General features: G+C 42.0%; 1 protein-coding gene across 2 annotated transcripts in view; it reads right to left on the bottom strand.

Annotated features, from left to right (window-relative positions):
- Nucleotides 1-1,272: 1,272 nt before the first annotated feature.
- Nucleotides 1,273-23,546, bottom strand: part of HSD17B4 (hydroxysteroid 17-beta dehydrogenase 4) — a 78,233-nt gene continuing 55,959 nt past the window's right edge. For both annotated transcript variants that reach the window (XM_066613984.1, XM_066613985.1), the window contains exons 18-24: nucleotides 20,207-20,276; nucleotides 19,894-20,000; nucleotides 19,442-19,528; nucleotides 17,465-17,557; nucleotides 14,390-14,528; nucleotides 2,880-3,007; nucleotides 1,273-1,675 (exon numbers count right to left, since the gene is read on the bottom strand). In XM_066613984.1, coding sequence (XP_066470081.1) covers nucleotides 1,586-1,675; nucleotides 2,880-3,007; nucleotides 14,390-14,528; nucleotides 17,465-17,557; nucleotides 19,442-19,528; nucleotides 19,894-20,000; nucleotides 20,207-20,276 — 714 coding nt within the window. In that variant the 3' untranslated portion in view covers nucleotides 1,273-1,585. The remainder of the gene's footprint in view (nucleotides 1,676-2,879; nucleotides 3,008-14,389; nucleotides 14,529-17,464; nucleotides 17,558-19,441; nucleotides 19,529-19,893; nucleotides 20,001-20,206; nucleotides 20,277-23,546) is intronic.

Genomic DNA, 23,546 nt, shown 5'->3' with positions numbered 1-23,546 from the left:
TTCATAGGACACCACACAGAGCACCATGGGGGAGAGGGGAACATGCGACAGTAATCCTCTATCCTCCTGCTTCATCACCCTTTGTTCCCCAGGGAACCAATAGGAAATTCGGCTCCACAAGAGGGCAGACACACTTGCAATGAATCTAACTGAACATAGGATAGACTCCATGTGCCATTCTGACCTGGTCATAGTAGACCTTAATGACATTGCAAATAGACTAGTGAGGCTATCCTTGAAGGTGGTACAGTAGGTGCAGAATGCAGTGGTTTGAGTGGTCATGAGAGCTCAGTGATTCAAAGTCCAAGTCAAGGTGCTGGTTTTAACCTTTAAAGCTCTTACTATCTTGAGCCCAGAGTATCTGAAGGCTTCCCATATAGACTGGTTCATCCCCCCAGATCTTCAGAGGACCCTCTGTGTACTGTTCTTGACTGAAGTAAGAGGGATGGCAGTGAGAGGAAGGGCCTTCTCAGTGGTAGCCCACCAAATGTGGAATTCCTTCCTGAGAGAATTATGATCAGACCCCTCCCTGGATATTTTCTGATATTTTCTCAATTCATAGAAACCATCATGCCATAACAAGCATAACATCATGCTTGCTTCAGACTGTGCCACAGCCCTAGGCCTTTAAAGGAACATTTTGTTTTTCCAATGCTGGCTTGGTGTCCAGGCCCTTCAGTGTTTAGGAAAAGCAGGTCAGATCGATTGATACTACAAGGAAGAACTAATCTATGGAAAGAAACAAGACAGATGGGTGAAGAATCCAGAAAGTCTTGCACCAAGGTGTGGTACTGGCAGAAAACAATCCCAGAAACAATTCCCTCCAATATACTTATATTCTGACAGGTTCATCCTATTAAACCGATAGGTGACTCTAAGTTCTTCTAGTGTTAGCTCAATGGATTCATATAGGTCAGTTATGAGAAAGTGAGGAAACCAAACACATTTTTGCGCTGCCCCTCCCGGGTTTATAGCTATGTAGCAAATTATGGAATGGGGCAAGGCCAGGACGCGGATGTGTCTTCTATCTCTTCTTTTCCCCATGTATCTCATTATTTTAGATTCTAGACCCAGAAGCGGGGCCTTTTTCAGGACATCTCTTTGCATAGTGCCTATGTAAATAATAAACAGGAGCAGCCCCAATGAAAATGAGGCTCTCTGGAAGCCTGCGATCTGTAGCACTATATATCAATCCCAAGACACTTTCTGGTTTTATATTTTAAGAATGAAGAATGTAATTTAAGGAGCCAAAAAACCTAACAGAAGCATGTGAATGGTATCAAAGTATGTTTTATTTAACTGTTTTAGATTTGATATAGAAATATATTAAGTAAATGTGCTTTAAACTGGAAGAAGTTCTGAGGAAACAAGGATAAGGACGGTATAAAGGCTCGTAATGCAGAACAAAGAAGAGAGAACAATGTTAACCTGTCACAGCCACACCAGCTATCTGAATCTTCAAGAATCAAGGCAATTTGTTTATTAGCAATAAAGTCTGTTAGATGGGGTCTAATACAGAATTTGCATAAGCTGAAACTGCTCCTTTTCCTCTTCCTACTAGTCTAAACTCAATCCAGCAGGAAACTCAGAGCTTCGCATAGTCTTTGAGAATTGTCTCCAGCTTCTGGCTCAGTAGGATGTTTCCTTTAAGTTTCAGTTTACCAGAGAGAAATGCCTACAGCAAGCAGAAGAACGAGTAAAAGATTAAAATAGTTTGCCAGAGTTGCATGTCTACGAGCAGTCACAAGAAAATTAGACTTAACCAACAATTAACCAGACAAAAATCTACTGTGAACAGCAAAATAAAATTAGGGGTCAAGCTTGTCCAGTGGCCCGGAGGATCTGCCTTTTTTCTCAGAAAGGACGTTGTTGGCATCCTTCAGTCTTGGAAGACTATGGTGTCATGCTCTGACAGTGTCCTCTCCAGTGCGCGAAGCCTGGGTAAAGTAGGTATGGAGGATAGGCTGTTACCCATACAGCAAATCCCCCCTCTCCACGTCGCTGAAATGGTCCAATGGAAAGGCAGAGGCCAATACAGTTGGTTCCAGCGGCGTCGCAGGAGTTGCCAGAACGTGACTGTGTTCAGCCATGAACTGCCTCAGGGACTCCGGCTCCGGATTTTGCCTGGAGGTTGACTCCTGAAGCCTTTTCCATAACTGGATGTAGCCACAAGGCAGTGGAGGTTTGGGATCAGAGTTTTCCTTCTCTCAGATGAGCTGCCTTCCCAGGCTAACTAGTTCCATATACCCGGTGGCTGTTCAGTCGCCTCTTACGACAAGTACAGCCAAACTGAGGGCCTATTCTTATCCCCAGCCCCCAGCTTTCCTTCAGAAAGGAAGGAACAGAACAATCCTGAAGAGTTGGCAGAATATTTTCTAGGATATTTTACATACACTAGAAAAAAATTCAATTAGGATTGTAAAACTCTGATAAGGTTTCCCAATGTCTAGATTGAAGTGTAACAATGTGGGGGGGGGGGGAAGGACTTGTAGAATGCAATCTAAAATGGAACACAAGGAAAACACCAGTAACAACTGCTGAATGGTATGCTATAATGACACAAATAGGGACAGTCACTCTCCCTCTGCTAAATAAATGGAAGCCATTACTTTAAGTTTGCTGCTTATTGGTCTAGTAAGCAAAGATTTATTATTTTGATATAAAAATTGCTTAAGATAATCTAATTTATGGGTATGTGGGTCCAAGGCAATTGTAATGTTTGTCCTTAAGAAGGGAGCATGTCACAGCCAGAAAGGTCTTTGGATCTGTGTTTTTAGCATCTCTATCTGTGAATTAGGGCTTGTTCTAATATCAGTAATACTTAATATTGTACTTAACAGGTGACAATTTTCTATGACCCTGTTAATTCCTGTTTATACCTTTTGCGGATTCATCTTGCCTAGCACCAAATCCATGAAGTCTTCATCTGCAAGGGTGAAAGTGGTGTCAGCTTTACTTCGGGCGGGTCCTCGGTACAACTCTCCAGAGCCATTCTTTAAGTCTATGGCTGAGGAAGCAGAGTTTAAAACAAATTAAGTCAAATCAAGGATAAAGAAAATGTATCTTTCCTATCCAAAACTGCACAATGTTAATCTTTCAGCTACTTTGGGGGCAGGGGCGAGGGGAGACAAGAAAAGCAAAGAAAATTTATGAGTGACTTACAGTTTTGAACTTATGAACTATGTATTGAGATCTCTGTGGCAAACAACATTGGAAAGAAGATACGAATAAATGGTGACAGTTTAAGAGCAGTGGGCTTAATTTCTGTATTTAATTAACCTGAACAGTTAAACAAACCACACACACACTCACTCTCAATAGGTTTAAAGTGGAAAAGAATGAAAAAGCATTCCTTTTAGAACAAAAGCCTAGCTTTCTAGCCACAAAGTTCTTAAATTGTTATAATTTAATAACACAGGCACAATAACATCTACCTCATTATGGGCATCCTGTCCAATCGTTACAGTTACCTGCTGTGACACAGCTCTGCAGTGGCGTAGCTGGATTTATGATACAAATGCACCTTCCTGTTTCAACTATCAAAACGTGTTTTCCTCAGGCACCGGAGTCTTTATCTCATTCACTGTGTGGCAGGCTACTTAGATTTCCACCACATCCTGAAACCTACCCTCAATTAAATATCTGAATGAAGAGGCTGCGTGTATTCTTTCACAGCTAATTACCTGGGAAATTGTTTTGTTGAAAAGCACTGGCTGGCTCCAGAAACATGTGCACCAAGATCTCTGCATATAAGTTTTGAAGTATTTAATCTCCAAACAGCTTGAGATGCAACACAGTGCAGGATTGCGGACTGCTTGTGGGGGAAGGGAGAAAGCAAGATCCTTATGGGCACACACTTATTTTAAATACTTTTATTCTGCCTTTCCAAAGCTCAAAGCAGCTAAGAAAGTCAAAAGTACAAGAACATAATGAGAGAGCAATAAAACTAATAGCATTTTAAAACCTGGAGAATCTAAACCACATAAATAAAGAAGTTTGCTGAAATACGTATGATCCTTGTTTGCAACTTATAGTAGAATTAAACTACGCAAACATGATCTAACAACAATTAAGAGGAAGGGGACATAACAGGTTTATAAAATAATGTTTAGTGCAGGAAAAAAAGACAGATTACTGAATTTCTAGTAACACTAGAATTCAGAGTCAATGATTTGATTGAGAGTAGATTCAATCTATGTTAAAGAAAGTATGTCTCAGTAATTGACTTATGGAATTCAGTACCACAAGACATGGTAAGGCTGACCAGATTCAATGACTTCAAAGGGAGGTCAGGCTACATTTATGGAGGATTGCCCATCAAAGGCTGCTAAGCATAACAACTAAATGAAACTTTCATGTTAAGATGCATGATCATGCAGAGTTTCCGCTGCTGAGTAACACTGATAGAGGTAGCAAATTTATGGATGGGGCTATAGTTCAGCAAAAGTGCACAGGCTTGCATGCAAAAGGTTGAGTGTGGGCATCTGCATGTAGGGCTGGAGATCTACTGCTAGTCCATGTGGACTATACTGAACTAAATGGTCCAATTTTCTCTCATATACGGCACCTTCCTATATATTAACGCAGTGGTTAGGCTGGGTGAGGGTGATCCATTGCCCCTGTGCCCTGATTCTGGGCACCCCAGAGTCCCAGAAGCCTCTAGATATCTAATTGTCCATTGTCAAAAAGATGTTGGACCCAAAACCACCAGATCTCTTTTAATGTTATCCATTGAAAAGTAATGCATATTTTAAGATAGGTTTTGCCATTGCTTAATGCCTCTTCTCACCAGTAGTTTTTACTGCAGAACTTGGTAGAAAAGATATAATCTCTGACTAGCACTCTCAAGTATTGGCTAGAAAACCAAGAGGAAGAAGACTGATACTAAATACTTATGTCAGTTCAGCAGTGTATCTGTTCAGAAAGAGGACTTATACTGCTTAATACTGAACTCTTGTGTTACAAAAGGAAAGTTGCAGTTCTAACAATATTTTGTTCTGTATCATCAAGTTAAATAGAATTAAGCTGGATTTTTTTCCATTACAGATAGAAACAGGAATCATTCTTGAATTCATAAAAGCAGCACATTCATTTGATTTTCATGTAAAACAGTCATTGCAAAAATAAAGGCATCATTCATTTAATTCTTCAGCGATACATTTCAGGCCCAACTATTATTTCAAGATAGATTATTTCAACTATTATAGCCTAGTTTTTCTTTCGCATATAGGCTTGTCTTCATCAACTAAACAGCATCAGAATAGAATGCAAGATACTGTGTTTTGTAGCATGGAGTGTTGTGGGCTTTTTTAAGTGTTTCATTTCGAGAATATCTTAGCCAAATATCTCTTTTCTTTGCAGAACATCAACAATTCCTCAAAGTGTTCGTTTTCCAGAAGTCCTATTTCCTGCACAAAATGCGCTGCCAACATGATCTACTACAAGGCACAGGAGCTGCCAGGCATCATGTCGCTTGCAGTGGGGAATGTTATGACAAGATTTTGCTTTGCCAATTCATTTTCGCATTTTGCAAATTTCTCAAGCCATTCCCTCCTCTCTTGCCCCCGCCAGAAAGTGCAAAAACAACACTATTGCCAAGTGAATGTTTCTGCAAGGACCTGACATCTTTAATTATGTTAGCATAGCAATTTCACCATTGATAAGACAACATTTTGGAAGCAACCGTCTTTGCAGGTTGCCCTTTAAATGATCTCTTTACAGCAAACGGCATTTTTAAAGAGATGCTTTCACAAGATACTTTTAAACACAGTGCACTTTTCACCATCCATTTTAAGAGAGAGTTTTCACTTAGAAGAATTTAGAAACTGGCTGAGCACACCAGATAATTTAGGAGGCATTTTTAACCTCTTTCTCCATTTTAGACCCCCCACCCTCCCAGAAAGCCATTCCTGCATCATAATCCATCACAGAGGGTAAGATGGATCACGGCATAGACAAGACTGAGAACTCCTGGTCATTTTGATCATAAGTTCCTCCATGTTACAGAACTTTTCTGTGCCCATTGGCACTTGATCCATGTATTATTTAACATATTTTATACCGTCCTTCCTCCAGAGAGCACAAGGTACTGTACATAACTCCTTCCCTTCTATTGTCCTCACAACAACCCTGTAAGGTAGGTAAGACAGAGAAATAACGACTGGCCCAAGTCATGCAGGAAGATTCATGGCTGAGCAGAAATTTGAACCTGGATCTTCATGGTCTAAATCCAACATCAGAGCCACAATAGCATACTGGCTCTATTCTGACCCTGGGGTAACGCCAGGAGAACAGGAAACCCTTGCATGGCTAAAAACCATTTTTCCTCTCTCTTTCTTCTCCCCTCCACTTTCTTCAACATAAAAAGCCTACATGGAGGCTAGTTTTAGTGTGCACCTTATCAGGGCCCAAACACATGGCACAAACATTGGGATGTCCTGCCATCAGAAGTTTGTTTGGACAAGCAAAAGAATAAAGGCTCCTGATCCCTAGGTAACCCTGCCACTGTGAGACCCAACATTTCCCCTTCCTCATCTCAGTATTGGTAGCTGCAGAAATAAACCTCCTTATCAGGCTCTAGGCATTCTACCTAAATGCAACTGTCCCCTCTTGCTCAAGAACCTGGTCAGAAATGGAGAGATTCCTGGAAAGGATCTGTATTTTGAAGACCTCTGACCCAATCAGATCTCATCCACTCCATTGGCAAAAAGTTGGTAATTGCTCTGGTTTGGAGACCTCATTTCAAATTTTTGCTCCACTCTGAATTTGTCGTAATGTGAGCTTCCTATTGTGCTGTGCTAACATTCCTCCTCTCATCTAGTCTCTTCAGTGGCCATGTCAAACAGCCAGCACAAGGAACAGTATGCTGCATCTCTCTGCCATCTTCCTCCTTGGCCTGATCAATACACTTGCATCCACTTTTGATGTCTCTCTCTTGCTTCCTGTATCAGCTCTAGCCAGTTGGAAAAAACAGGAATTTCCATATAGCCTCTGTCTCTTTAATTGAAAATGAACTGAATTGCCTCCGCTTGATGTTATTGCTTTGTCTCCACCTCTAATATTGTAATTAATCCCTCAATAAACCTATATCGATTTGCATCAGTTAGTTCTGAAACCTGCTACTTCTTTAAAAGTCTTAAGTACCAATACATGGTGCATGTCAGCCACAAGCCAGTACTCCCTCATGTGTCTCTCTAGGACAGTGGTTCCCAAAACTGAGCTGTGGCTCCCCAGGGAGCTACTGAATCCTTGTAAGAAACTCATTGCCCTAGATAATGTATAGGATTGTAGCCTAAGGGGAAGCTGCTGCCAATGGCCCAGTAGCTCAGGGGGAGTTGCTAGATGAAAGAGTTTGGGAACCACTTGTCTAGGGAGCTACGTTCACATTAACATAGTTAACATGTGTGGCAATGCTCACCCTGTGTAAAATTAGAGTACACTGTTGGCTATAGAAATAATAAATGATCTTATAAAAAGCAGCTCAGCTCGGAATATTGCTAGCTGTTACCAGCCAATGGAAGACTACTTAGTTATTTACTTTATTTAAACCCCACCTTTCTCCCTGAAGGGACCCAAGGCAGCTTACAACAATTCTTAAAAACACAAATTAAAAACAAGATAACACATTTACAACAGACATCTTAAAAACAGCAATCAGACAAAGTGTAAAAGACCAAACAGTAGCCATTTATAAAAGGACCCAAGCCTGTAACCAGATTTGAAAAAGGTGTTAAAAGATGTTAAAAAGTGACTAGATGTTTGAAATCTGGTATGGCAACTAGCATACCACATTTTATCATGAAGAGCTGATTTGGCAAAGTGCCCAAGAGACAACCAAGACCAATCCAATTCAAGTTTCAGCTATGATTGCTCTAATTAGGCACCTACAATATGGGGATAATACTGGTCTACCCTACAAAGCTCTTGTAAGTCTTAATAATGAGAATCTGTATAGCATTTAAGTGCGCAAAACACTTCTATATATATTATCTTGACCTTGTCCTTACAACAACCCTGTAAATAAAGTTTATCATACTATTAATATTGCAGCTACAGGTTGAGCCTCATTATTTGCATGGGTTCCATTCCATGCACTCAAAATGCACTATAGCAAATCAATTTAAAAAACAAAGTTTTATTTGCTCCTGTGATTTAAGAACAGCCTTGCTGACCTTTGTGATGTTAAGATAGAGTTATTAAGATGACAATTCAACAATCAGTCTCTCTCAAGGTGCTTAGAAATGCTTCACTCTGACCCCTCCCTTGACCAATGCAAAGTATCTTGCTTTCAAGTGTTCAGGGGAAGGGAGGGGTCGCCAGGAGAGGGGATTGATGGATTGTCAGCCAGCTGCCCTCTCTCTCTCTCTCATTAAGGAGGCTATAGTTAAAGAACTGTTCAGTTTTTTAAACTGATTTTAAAGGGATGCATTTTTCCCCTTCTCCAGGGATCAGCGCATTCCTTCTCATTTGCAGTAGCCATTCGTGTTGAGTCAAATCCGTGTATAAAAAATATGTGTATAACAAGGCTGGACCTGTATTTGTAGCTTTTCTGAGGCCACCTAGTAAGTCTGTGGCAGAGGTGAGATTCAAACTAAGAAAGTTCCAATTTGCAGCTCAGTCTACGCTACACCAGCTCTCTTAGTGTTTATGCATGCATACTGCTCTGAATATTAAAAAAGTTCTATGTAAGTGCCAAGTAGCTTTGTTTTTACTGCCACGTGGGGCCCTTTCCACAAGGCTTATTTACTGCACTGAATGCTGTGGAAAAAATCTTTTCCCCCTTACAGTGTTGAAATATATCCTTAGATTGAAATGGGAGAGAAAACAGATAGTTCTGATTAGAGATATATCCCCTGAAATCTACACAGAATATCATCCTGATGCTAAAATCAGTAGTTAAACTCTACACAGAAGAATTCCGGCTTCCAAAGCAAATATTCATTCCAGTTCACATGCCCTAGTCTATGAAGGATAGAAGTGAAACAAAGAGGTTGGCATGATACAGAATGATACAAGGGAGGAGGTTATAGTCAATTGCACACAACAGTAAAAGCTTTTTTGGCACTTGTGAATTTGGGAAGAATAAAATTATTGGCCACGTCAACTAGAACTGCAAATCATTCCCTTAAGGGCTGCTTCTCATCATTTTTCCTCTGACGGCCCAAGGACACTGGAGGAAGACGCCAGAATTTCAGTCATCAGCCACAACAGCCGTGAGCTGCAGGGGCCAAAGATGCTTCTAGTGCTGTCAACTGCACAACAACAGAAAGGCAGGGAAAAGTGACAAAAGAGTTGAAGGAACAAAGCAAGCAGACTTGCAGAGCAAACAAATTTAAAGCAGGTAGGCCTCTCCTGGCATACACAGCATAGCAAAGCCTTGGCATGCTTCTATCAGTCTCAAAATTTCAGCAGAGACCCGAAGAGGACAGCAGGCTGAACAAGATCCTGACAGAAGCCCAACATCATCACTGTTAACTGAAAGGACAAAAATAGGTTGCCAACATTCCCTAGTGAAAATGTCAGACATCCTGAAAATTATTAGTATTTAGAAAAAGTTTTAGGAAGAAAGTCAGAATAAAGTTTAGTTAGCTGACATTTTACAGTCTAATTATCGCTCAAAGTCCAAGTATATTAACCTTTTGAACAGGATATTTAAGGTGATGAAAAAGGAAAGGCAGGCTGATAGCTTTGCAGGAGCCCTGCTTTGATGCTTCGTGAGAAAAATATCTATCTATATCTCAAGCTGAATTCAGGAACCTATCAAGATTGAACAGTCTATAACCAATCGGACCATGGCCAACAGTGTTTGTTTACTATGATTAAGCATTGACTAACCACAGTCTGTGCAGCAATTTTCTCCTTCAAGCATCCCATGAGAGCTGTTGACCTAGATGGGTTCAGCACTGTAGGCTTGTGGAAAGTTTTGGGTTTTAAAAATGAAAGGAAAAAGATCAGAAACCAGGAACTTTCTGCTGAGCTCTCAATGTTAAGGGAAGAATAATTCCCAGTGACTCTTGCACTCTTTTTTACGTCTCTCCTAGATAGAGTAACAATTCCCAAAAGATTATTCTTAAAGATTTTTTTTTTTTACAGTTTGAACTGTTTTTTTAAAAGTAGACTTCCTAAGGACTAGTTTCAGGTTAAACGCATGAAACTTTAAGTTACTTAGAAGTATTCCTCTGCAACAGAATGATATCTGGTTAGACCAGTGATTGTCAACCTTTTCCAACTCACAGCACACTGACAAGACACTAAAATGGTCAAGGCACACCACCAGGTTTTTGACAATTGACAAGGCACACCATGCTGCCAGTGGGGGCTCACATCTCCCATTGGCCCTATTAATAAATGACTTTCCCCAGAATTCCTGTGGCACACGTGTGGACCACTCATGGCACACCAGTGTGCCACGGCACAGTGGTTGAAAATGGTTGGGTTAGACTGACAAGATTCCATTTCCTTCTGGACAAATCAACAACGTTGAAATAAATATTTGATTACTTGGAACTCAAAATACACTTCTGTATTTAAATTCAGTACATTATGTGTCAGTTATTGATGATAAATGTGTATAATTTTTGAGTTGGTGTAAATTATTATATTTAACACTGAATAATGCAAATAAGTGTCTGTGTTGGTTATTATTCGCTGAACCTAAAAGGCACAAGTGAAATATAGTAGAGAGGCTCCAACCAGGTAACTAAAACCCACAATGCATTTCTGCTGCAACAGAGATTCTCTTCTATCACTCAGACCACTTAGTTTCTGTTTCATATACTTCACTTTTCCATCACAGCACTTGCAACAGTAAGTCTGACACAATACAATACAGCAAGTATAAGGTGGAACAGCCAGCCACACATTAAAAAAGGGCTTCCACTAAGGACAAGCATATTGAACTATCAGGATAATGGTAATGGTAAAGAAAGATGGAATTAATATGGACAGACTTCAAAGGCCAATACTACAGAATTGGGCGCAGCAGATGGAATACTACTCCATCGGGCGCAGCAGATGGAACGCTGGGTGCAGCACTACTCTGAGCTATATTCCAGAGAAAATGTAGTCACCGAAGAAGCGCTGAACAACATTGAGTGCCTGCCTGTGCTGGAAGAGCTTGACAGTGAACCAACCCTAGAAGAACTTCACGTGGCCCTGGACTCCCTTGCCTTTGGCAAGGCACCTGGAAAAGACAGCATCCCTGCTGAAGTCCTAAAATGCTGCAAAGAGATCATCGTCACTGAGCTGCATGAAATCCTCTGTCTCTGCTGGAGAGAAGGTGGAGTACCTCAAGACATGAGGGATGCAAACATCATCACGCTGTACAAGAACAAAGGTGACAGGGGTGACTGCAACAACTACCGCGGCATCTCTCTCCTTAGCGTTGTAGGAAAGCTGTTTGCCCGAGTTGTACTAAAGAGGCTCCAGGTACTTGCAGAGAGCGTCTATCCAGAATCGCAGTGTGGATTCCGAGCCAACAGGTCCACCACTGATATGGTATTCTCCCTTAGACAACTGCAGGAGAAATGCAGGGAACAACGACAGCCACTCTTTATAGCCTTCATAGATCTCACAAAGGCTTTCGACCTGGTCAGCAGAGACGGCCTCTTCAAGATTCTCCCCAAGATTGGATGTCCACCCAGGCTCCTCAGCATCATCAGATCTTTCCACAAGGACATGAAGGGCACTGTTGTCTTCGATGGCTCCACATCAGACCCTTTTGACATCCGAAGCGGAGTGAAGCAGGGCTGTGTTCTTGCGCCAACCTTGTTTGGGATTTTCTTCGCTGTCCTGCTGAAGCAGGCCTTTGGAACTGCAACAGAAGGCATCTATCTCCGGACCAGATCAGACGGAAAGCTCTTCAACCTCTCCAGACTGAGAGCAAAATCCAAAGTCCAGCTGAAATGTCTGCGTGACTTCCTCTTTGCCGACGATGCAGCTGTCACTACCCACTCTGCCAAAGATCTCCAGCAGCTCATGGATCGTTTTAGCAAGGCCTGCCAAGATTTTGGACTGACAATCAGCCTGAAGAAAACACAGGTCATGGTTCAGGATGTGGACTCACCTCCCTGCATTACAATCTCTGAGCATGAACTGGAGGTTGTCCATGACTTTGTGTACCTTGGCTCAACGATCTCCGAGACTCATTCTCTCGATACCGAGCTAAACAAGCGCATCGGTAAAGCAGCTACCACGTTTTCCAGACTCACAAAGAGAGTCTGGTCCAACAAGAAGCTGACGGAACATACCAAGATCCAGGTCTACAGAGCTTGCGTCCTGAGTACACTTCTGTACTGCAGCGAGTCATGGACTCTTCGCTCACAACAGGAGAGGAAACTGAGCGCTTTCCACATGCGCTGCCTCCGACGCATCCTCGGCATCACCTGGCAGGACAAAGTTCCAAACAACACAGTCCTGGAACGTGCTGGAATCCCTAGCATGTATTCACTGCTGAAACAGAGACGCCTGCGTTGGCTTGGTCATGTCGTGAGAATGAATGATGGCCGGATCCCAAAGGATCTCCTCTATGGAGAACTCGTGCAAGGAAAGCGCCCTACAGGCAGACCACAGCTGCGATACAAGGACATCTGCAAGAGGGATCTGAAGGCCTTAGGGATGGACCTCAACAAGTGGGAAACCCTGGCCTCTGAGCGGCCCGCTTGGAGGCAGGCTGTGCAGCATGGCCTTTCCCAGTTTGAAGAGACACTTTGCCAACAGTCTGAGGCTAAGAGGCAAAGAAGGAAGGCCCATAGCCAGGGAGTCAGACCAGGGACAGACTGCACTTGCTCCTGGTGTGGAAGGGATTGTCACTCCCGGATTGGCCTTTTCAGCCACACTAGACGCTGTGCCAGAACCACCTTTCAGAGCGCGATACCATAGTCTTTCGAGACTGAAGGTTGCCAATACATACTACAGAATTGCTGTTCAGTACATTCTCCCTTGATATAAACTTGGGATTCACGACTCCATAGTTTTAGCTGCAATATGGGGATAACACAATGGACTAACTTCTCAGGTAAGTAAGGATAACCAAATAAATCATGCCGAACAGTGGTTCTCAAACTTTTAAGAGGCCCTAGAGGCTAGTGCCTGATTTATGAATGCCAAGGGGTATGGCTATAATGGTGATTGGGCAGCAGTGCCCCCCACCCAAGTAGCAGTCTGTTTAACCCTTGATGCAAATAGCCTAATCTGCCCTGTCAGTTTCACAAACCACCAAAAATTGAGTCATGACTAACTGGTGGGTCCCAGATCCACAAATTGAGAACCATCGACGTAGAGCATTCTGAACATATAGTAATACTATTTATTAGATACTGTTATTGACAAGGGAAATCTGGATGGTGGCTGAAATAACAATGGATAGTCTTGATGTGATCAGGACAATTCACATTGTGAGACTGTATTACTGACCCTGTATGGAGCTACTAACAGAGAAAACTGTTTTCACACACTTCCCATGTGTGAGAGGAGACTCTTAATGTTCCTGTGAAATAAGGCCAAGTAGAAGTTTGAATTAAGACTTACACAGCAGGATACATCAAGGGATGCTATACAAACAGCAGGAGAGCTTTCCTTAAAAATGAAAGCATGGGTGAGATTTCCTTATCAAACTGCTTTACCGAATATAATATTTGCATGCAAAACTAGTTGTGCTAAAGAACTTCTTAGCAATAAATATGCAAAAATAAAAATGTGTGCATTGTCCTTCAAGCGGTGAAGGGCAAGATAATGAATAAACATAATAAAAATTCTTAGGGTCCAATCCTATCCAACTTTCCTGTGTTGATTAAACTGTGCTAATGTGACAGGTGCTGCATCCTGAGGTGGGGGAAAAGTCACTGAGGCCTCCTCAAGGAAAGGGAACATTTGTTCCCTTAGCTCAGGGCTTCATTACAGCTACATCAGCATGGGAAAGTTGGATATGATTGGAACCTTAGTATCTATTTAGTGTTTTAAAGAACTGAAGCACTGTACATGAGACAGGAATAATCCTTACAGCTAACCTGGGTCAGAATTATCCCCATTCTTCGGATGGGGGAATTGTAACTGAGGAACAGGGGCTTTCCTAAGACCACCTAGTGATGAATCTGAATCATAGACTTACATAACTCTTAGCTTTTCATTGTGATGGCAAGATTAATTGCTGTGCTTTAATGCTATAGCCCTGTTCTTAACGTCCTCCTATAATGAAATATACCTTCACTGTATTAAAAGAAAAAAGAGCAGTCACTTACGCATGAAGCCCAAGAAACTTTAAGCCCAAGTGAACATTGTTTTTGTTACTGTACACCTTTCAACTAGCAGGGCTCAGAGCAAGTATAATGTCTTTCACTTCATTAAAGGATGCAATAGGGCATACAATAAATTAATTAAACATGCGACTTACTCCACTGCACTGCAGTCTTTTTGTCCTTAGTGATGTTCCACTCAAACACAGCATTTACTTTCTTCACCAACTCACTTCCAACCTCCTTGATGCGACGACCAATTTCTTCAAACACAAGGTCACTCTGCAAGCCTGATGCCTAACACATAAACAAAAGAATCCTGAGGAGCTACATAGCAAACACAATTCCATGCATGGCTATATACTTCTAAGCTCCTTGTTGATACAATATTTTGTGGTCTTCTCTTGGAATGTCAGGGGTACAGAGAAACTAAGACAAAGATTTGTATGCTGCCGTTATTCCCGGCAGCATACAAGAGTTGGATGGGCTTGAGGTAAACAAATTTCCAGAGGTGACAGAAGTCAGAAAATGTAGCTGAACTTCATGCCCAGCAGGCAGTAGCAAATGGCTAAGAATCCTAGATAACACAACCATCTATGGCATGTGTTATTCATATATTTAATTGATCTAAGGAACAGTGAAAGAATCCTTTCACCAAATAAACCTTACACTTTATTTTTTCTGAACACGTGCACTCAATCGCACAAAATGCTTACATTGCTTCTACATAGGTCTTTGGCTGCCACTTGTAGGAGCGATGTCTGCTGAACAACGAGAAGCTTAGAGGGCAGCTGAGTGCTCATCATGGTTTCAACTAGTCCTGGGATCGGCAACCTGTGTTTTTAGAGCCGCATGCAGCTCTTTCAGCCATCCGCTCTGGCTCCTGCAGGCTGGGATTTAAAGGGGCAGGACGGGCGGCTGCTGCTCTGGCTCCTGCAGGCTGGGATTTAAAGGGGCAGGACGGGCGGCTGCTGCTCTGGCTCCTGCAGGCTGGGATTTAAAGGGGTAGGACGGGCGGCTGCTGCTCTGGCTCCTGCAGGCTGGGATTTAAAGGGGCAGGATGGGCGGCTGCTGCTCTGGCTCCTGCAGGCTAGGATTTAAAAGGGCAGGACGGGCGGCTGCTGCTTTCCCCTTGGGCGGAGGGGGAGATTGTTTTGTGCTGCGGGGGAGGGAAAGGGGGGCTTGGCCGCTCCTGCCTGGGAAGATGGTGTGCTGGGGCTTCGCCTGCTCCCGTAATGCGTTGTGCACCCTCTACGTCCTGTATATGGTGAGTGTGGCTGACAGCAGCCAGGCTCCCCTCCTGGCTTCCTGCCACCCTGAGTGTGGCTGGCAAGGGGTGGGGGCACCAGGCGGGTGGGCTTCCAGTGGGGGGGTCGGTGGGGGGTGCAGAGGCAGGAGGGGGAGCCCAGGCAGGGCTGCCTGGGTGGGCGGAGGCAGGGGCAGCTCCCAGGAGAGGGCAGAAGGCACCTGCAGTCCCCTTGTGGGCACCTCCTGTGCACACAGCTGTGGGGTGGGGCTTGGCACAGTGAGGCAATGGGGATGACCTCACTTTTGTCTTGTAGGACAATAGGTGAGGCAGAGCAGTGGGGGGGAGTGTTGACTTTGCAAGAGTGGGTGGGTGGGGAAGAGGGAGGCTGTGGAAGGGCTGCCTGTGTAATTCCATCTTTACCTTGCTTTTCTGGGGTGCCATGGGTGAGCAGGAGGGCAGAGATGGGGCTGTGGGAGCCTTAGAAAGGGGTGCTCTTTCAGGAGCAAGAAAGATGGGGGTTGACCTGGGGAAAATGAAGAGTGCTAAATTCAAGGGTGCCGTCTTAGCATGCACCATCCCAGTGTGTGCCCAGGGTGACCAGAGGTCCTCTTTTCCCAGGACATGTCCTATTTTTTAGCCCCATGTTCTAGAAAAGAACTTAAATGTCCTGCTTTTCCCTGTGAGCAGGCAACGCATCCCCTCTTGTAATTAATAAATTATATGTAATACAGTTTTAAATTCAATAATAAGTAATTTTAAATTAGGCACATGAGATCAATAATACAATATATAATAAATATATAATCTATATATTGATCAATATATAATCAATATAGATGAGTGTTTTTAGCTTTTATTTTGTGGTCCTGCATTTTTCTTCAATATCCTACATTTTGGGGTGACTTGTCCTCTTTTATTGTTATGACATCTGGTCATCCTGTGTGTGCCTCAGAGTGCCGTCTCAGGGCCCAATCCTATCCAGTTTTCCAGTGTCGGTGCAGCCATTCTAATGGGGCATGCACTGCATCTTGTAGTGGGGAGTCAGTCACAGAGGCCTCCTCAAGGTATGGGAACATTTGTTTCCTTACATCTGGGCTGCATCAGTGCTGGAAAGTTAGATAGGATTGGGCCCTCAGTCAAGATATATCTATCTTGACAATAAGTATATTGTCTGGTTAGCACAGGAAGGGGAGCTTGCAGCAGATCATAAAGGTAAAAAAAACTATATATGCAGTGTTATCTTCATTTTAGATGTCAAAAGGGTTTTGTTGAGGTTTTATTTTCTCCGGAAAATGGGTCCAAATGGCTCTTTGAATGTTTAAGGTTACCGACCCCTGAACTAGTCAGAGGATTGTGGCTTCACTGGTTTGCTTCTGTTTACCTTGTACCATGTCTACCCCAGGCTAGGCAACACTAGCAAACTGACAATTTACACAATGCATATGGGACACCTTGGCAAATTATTTATTACAAGTTGAGACTAATTATTCTCATGGGTTCCGTTCCAAAACAGGCACTATAGCAAATCAATTTAAAAAACAAAGTTTCTTTGCTCCAGTTATTGAAAAACAGCCTTGATGACCTTTTGACTCTAAGATAAGTCATTAAGATGACAATCCTTCAGCACTTCATTCAGCCCCTCCCTTCACCAATGCAAAATGATCACCTTTCTTTCACATGCTAAGGGAAGGAAAGGGTCTGCAGGAGAGAGAAGGATTGATTGAATGTTAGCCTGCTGCCCCCCCCCCCATTAAGGAGGCTGTTGTTAAAGGACTGTTCAGTTTTTAAAACTGATTTTAAAGGGATGCATTTTCCCCTTCTCCAGGGATCAGCACATTCTCTCTCATTTATAGGGGCCATTCCTGTTGAGTCAAATCCGTGTATACAAAATCCATGTATAAATAGGCTGAACCTGTATTTTTAAATGCAGAGCATACAGAACTGTGGATGTGTTACACAAAGAAAGCAACTGTGGCTTCCCTACCAGAGCTGAAGGTATTTTAACTTCAGGTTGGGAAGAGGTTGACAACAGATCTACGTATGCTCCTGCAATCGCAATCTCTCCAGTCTCTTTGACCTGTAAAACATTTTATACCACATTGTCAGTGGGTTTCTGGTAAACATGGGAACAAGAATTATAAACAGCACAATAACTATATTTTACCAGAACTGAGAAATCCTTTTGCATCTTAAATCACATAGTTCAAGGCAGAAAAAAATAGGGCTGTAACAAGGAATAGTAAGGGAAGGCTTGAAATAATTAGAAATCATTAAAAGCAAACTATGCTAACACAAAAAAACCTCTTCATAAAGAAAATTCAAGCATGGCTTAATGAAAGAAAACCCAAGAACAATTCCTGACAAAAATTACAAGCATAGCAAAGAAAGAATCCATTTCATTGTTTCTAATATTCAGATCAATAAAGGAATGCATGTTTTAGCCAAATTCAGCATTACTTGTTGGAACATACATCAAGGCCATGCTGCGGCTATTTATCTGATTTTCTTTTAAAGAAAATATTCCCTTTTTTCCCCTTCATCATTACTTCTAAAGCTCTTAGTTTCTCAGCGTGCCTAATTCTTCGGAGTCGTATGATACAACAAGCAAAGCTATTTTCGAAAATAGCCAAGGGACTCAAGTCCAAGGGCAGTATCAAGAAACTCTATTTCCATGCATTTTTAAGACAACACCAACAAAGTCTGAGTGTGCCTCTTAAAAGGGGAAGAGATATCCAGGCACATTTAACATAAGCTTTTTAACAGCTAGCCTACTGTAGGTCTTTCTGAATTGCATCTTTATGTTCAGTAAAAACTAGTGACCCCAGATAAAGTCACTGAAGAAAAGTTCTAGAAGAATCTTTTCCAAAAACTGTGAGGACAGTTAGGAAATTAACTTATGTGCACACCCGGATGTGTCAAGCACAGCACTATTTTCCCCTCTTCCACTTGCAATACATCCTAGGCCCAAATCCTAACCAACTTTCCAGCACAGGCACTGTGCCAATGGGATGTGTGCTTCATCCTGCAGTTGGGTGGCACTTATGGAGCCCTCCTCAAAATAAGGGAATGGTTGTTCCCTTAACTGGCAGCTGCACTGCCCATATGCTGGTGCTAGAAAGTGGGTTAGGACTGCGCCCCAGTCAAATATTATCTTGAATCCTCACTGAATCTAATCAGGCATGGCTGCATCACATATAGCACCTGACTCCTCTCTATTTTGACTTCTGGAACATTACAAGAGCTCTAAAGCCTAAAGAGGAAAGCAGCCTACAACTAGCAGCTTAGAGTCAATTGCTTAAGCCACTGTTCATTTAGGGACATGTAATGATGATTAGGAATAATGCTTTTGAGCAAACAGGAAATTGGGTCTTCTTCAACAGATTATAAAATAGTGGGGGAAGGACAGGCCACAGTATATGCATGCCCTATAATTAGAGTTGTTTGAAAATGGTGTTTATCTTACTCAGAAGTAAGCCCATTGTGTTCAGTAAGACTTGGGGAGTAAACCAATCTTACTCATTGGAAACAAACACCTCTAACTATAGCAAGCACATCTTGGAAATAGTGTGGAACTGAGAGAGAGAGAGAAGAGGAGAAAGATGGCAACATAGTATTTTAAAATATTGCCAACTGGTTTGAAAATATGGATGGTCAAAATCAAAAGTCTACAAATCAACAACATAAATACAGCCAGAATGCATGCGAGTGCGCACCTGATTCTCAGCCCCCACACAACCCCTCTATGTCTTTGTAAAAAACTGTTTTATCCACTCAACTTGAGTGCTTAGAATGAGTGCTTTTCAAATATTTTCCAAACACAAAATATTCAATTACATAAACTTCATCCCTTTTGAGAGCAATAAGATTTACGTGTGTACAACAGAGTACTGGGCTGAAATAACTCTCAGCACACTGTTTATTTTCCTCAAGCAGTTCAAAATCTGAGTTTTATTGTTCTGACCTTGGTGCAAATGTGAATCCTGTTTCCTTCTTTCCACATTTCAGTCTGTAAAGTCTGTCCTGGAAAAACTGGTTTCGCAAAACGAACCTACCAAGAAGAAAGATTAGATGCCTTAGTTTTTACTTCAAACACAGATGTTAAAAAAACTTCCTATGATTACTGCTGTCTCATATTTGCAATAAATATTCACATGTCAGAACAGTACGATGTTCAGATTATATACATCAACTAAAAAAGTTATGAAAGCATGCCATGTCAGAGGCATTATTGAAGTACATGAAGATCAAACAAGAAGATATACATAGGGTATTGAGTTAGCACAAAAATCAGTTGTCATTGTGGCACAATGAACTTGTATTTTATGCATACATCTTTCTTTCAGTAAGTGTGATTAAGAGCACTAATCTTCAGTACTAAATGAACAGAAAATATCCTCAAAGAAACATACAGACCTTAATTGCTTTGAACTTGGTCACATCATTATTTGCAAAATGTTTCAAGACGTGCCTGGCAGCATATCCAAATGAACAAAGCCCATGTAATATGGGCTTCTGAAACCCTATTAAGGGAATTCAAACATAATAGGTTTATCATTTAACATGCCTGCATTTGGATGCATATAAAACATATATTTATTATTCACATATACAGCAGTACATCTGATAACTCTGCTTCTTTCAGTGCTAATTCGTTACAGAAAGAAGCAGAAAAAGTATTATCCATTCCTGACAATAAATGAAGTGAAAAAGGTGCTTTAACTTTTACCTCCAAGGGCAGCAAAACCAGGTTCAATATGTAAAGGATTCCAATCCCCACTGAGCCGATACAAAGCAGCCTAGGGACCAAGCAAGAAAAAAACCTAATTAATTTAAAATTTTTAACACCCTACCTGCAATTACAACATTGTTTATGGCCATGAGTACAATTTTCACATCACAAGGCTGATGGAATAGTGGGAACTAGAGGGGTGTCCAAACATTTCGGCAGGAGGCCACATCATCTCTCTGACACAGTGTCAGGACTGGGAAAAATTAATTTATGTTTAAAAATTGAATATATTTACATAAATGAATATATTAGAGATGGAAGTTATATGAATGAATGAAGGTCTTGCAGTAGCTCAAGGCCTCTAAAAGGCCTTGCACAAAGCAAGCCCAGCCTTTCCTTCGCTGCCACTGCTGCATCACAAACACAAAACAGTAAGTTGTGGAGGGAGCCCTCGTCCCACAGCTCAGGTGAGAGGTCGAACAGTTGTCCTCACACTGAGAGCAGTTGTGTTGGGCCAGCACGGGCTCCAGCAAGTCTCCAGAGCGCCAGAGGCTCATTGGAGACTGGGGGCTCCCCGCAGGCCAGATTGGGAGCTCCTGAGGGTGGCCCCTGGGGCCAGGGTTTGGGCACCCCTGCTCTATAAAGTTGAATTCCTTCATCAAGCACACGGAGTTGGCTGGATTGGGGTGGTCCAGAGCTTCCATTCCCCATAACACCCTGGAGTAGTGCTTGCTTACGTGTGCACCCATCCACAGACACCACAGCTCTGTAATGCCCTAATGCTAGTGAACTTTAGCAAATCCAGATTTCAAATGAAAACAAAAAAACACAATTTCTTTATCTGCCACTACATGAAGTCAACAAGCCTATAAAAAGTATCAAGAATGACATCTGTATGTGTATCGGTGACTATTAAAGATTGCAAGAGAACAAAATTAGTATAAATGAAATGCAAATAAAGCAGGATAGACCTACCACCATACTTTGGGACTACATTTAATAATTATTTGATCACAAATATGAGTGAGAAAATGATTCATGTAAACTGTGCTATAAATCCCACTTTTCTCTCAAGCATTCAAGTTCCTTCAGAATTCACAGAGCAGTCAGATTTTTTTGTTTTCAAAATCTCTCTATTTTAAAAAAACATTTGTTAAAATCTTTTAATGGCTTCATTGGAGTAATATTTAAGGATACTTCAAAATAAAAAGTAGGTTATATATATTTAGCCTGGAGCCACAGAGTCACAGCATTTGTTACTTTCACAAAAACCTTCAACATTCAGAGAATCATTCATGTCACTTCTTATTGCTTTTCAGCCCTCAGACTGATTCTTTGGGCAGTCACTTTTCTGTAGGCACTCTCTACAGCACGGGTCTCTAAACTTTTTGGCCAAAGGACTGCATCAAATACCTGGCATGGTGTCTAGGGCCGAAAAAAAAATTAAATATACAATTTAAATAAATACATTAGAGATGGAACTTAGATGAAAGACTGAAATGAATGAATGAGTGAATGGGCTCAAATGTCCAGGATTTCTCCAAGCACCAACGCAATCCAAGAAATAAATCACACACACTTAAATGAACCCCCATTCCCTCATCCCACAAGCACAACTCTGGTTGTGTTTGGTCAACTGGGCCAGAGCCTCTCAGGGGATCAGAGGCTGGCCTCGGGCTGGATAGAGGCACTCTGCAGGCCACATCTGGCCCCCGGGCCGGGGTCTGGAGACCCCTGCTCTACAGTATTGCTTTTCCACAAGCTACTTGATTAGATGTGTGACTGAACAAAGCTCAAATGTATGTTTAGAAAGACTTTATCACAGTCCAGTTGCTTCTTGCTATTTTCCATTTGCAAAATTTTTCAAGTCACTCATATTTAACATTGATTCTTGGAAATGCCAGCATTCAATGGAAAGAAAATATCCAAAAAGTCTAAACTACAGACAAGTTTTCAAATCCATATACATCAGTGCTACAAGCTCTGAATGGCATCTGATCAACACATGAAAGAAAAATGCTCATGGTCTATTGAACAGATCAGTAAGAACATGACTCCAAAACTTCCAGCTGAATCTCAAGCTTCTTCCTCAGTTCAAGAAACATTTAAGAACCATTTCTATATGCCAGTTTAGAGTGAAAAAACCCAGGCTAATGACTTTGCGATTGCCTGTGCTGGAAGTTAAACCAAAGAACTCAACATGCAACAAGGCAGTGGTTTCCAATTAATGCCATGTGCAATGACAGAGACATTGATCTGTACATGCAGTTTCATGATCCTGCTTTTCTATCTACATACATAGCTTAGTTTGACAGAAGCACCTAGGAAGAACCAAGCAATGTATTAGACCAGGGGGGCCATATCTGGCCCTTGGGAGGATTTTATCCAGCCCCCGAGGTTCCCCAGCCTCTCAGGACTAAAAATAACTCAAGATGCACTTCTGGGTATATACCATATTCAGGCATTAGAGGTTCCGACTGCAATGCAATTTAACAAAAGGAAATCATTGCATTACATTCAGCATCTCTAGTGGCTAAATGAGATATATACTGATGCCAAGAGATCTGGAATAAAAATAAAATGCTAATTAAACTAAAAATGGAGCAGAAACTGAGACAAAAAAAGTTTGTGATTTGTGTCATAGGTTACCTGAGGCTTTTTCAAAATCCATTCCCCCCTTTACCTGTGCAAATAAATTTCGCTCTCTGCTCCCCTCCTCCTTCCACCCCCACCCACTTATTGTATTCAGTCAACTTCTTAGCACATTGGGCCTCCATTTATTTATTATTTATTTTCTGGCCCTCAACACTGTGTCAGATTGTGTTTGAACCCATTCAGAGTCCCATCTGGGCCTTGCTGTGAGCGTAAGCAGGGTACTTGGCCAAAGTAGGCCCTATATTCAGCTGCTTGGGTCAGCAAGATATTTTAGAAGATACCCCTTGAATGCCTTTTGTGTCTAAAGGGTGATATGCGCAGAACTTGGGCTCAGTTGACTGCTGTAAATTGGCCTGAGGGGATCGTAGCCTGTGCCTTTCATGAGCCAATAGACATTCAGTCTGAGTTTGTCTGAGCCAATCATTATAAAGTTTTGTTTGAGCCAATGGGGTCACTGTTGAGGAAAGTGAACTGAGTACCTTGTAACAAGCCCTTGAGAGTTGGAGGACCAAATGGAAAACTGCTTCAGGAGAGAAGGCTGCAGTACCAGTGAAGGAAAGGTAGAGGCTGCTGTGTGCAGAGGAACTTGGGGAGACCACCAGAGAAGCTCTGCAGAGAAGGAGCTGGAAGAGTAAGCTGGAGAGACCACCAGGGAAGAGCTGCAGAGAGGATCTGAACCCTG

This window comes from Tiliqua scincoides, chromosome 2 (assembly GCF_035046505.1).
Source record: "Tiliqua scincoides isolate rTilSci1 chromosome 2, rTilSci1.hap2, whole genome shotgun sequence".
NCBI lineage: Eukaryota > Metazoa > Chordata > Lepidosauria > Squamata > Scincidae > Tiliqua > Tiliqua scincoides.
Note: the sequence above shows the minus strand (reverse complement) of the source record. Positions and strands in the feature narration are given on the sequence as shown.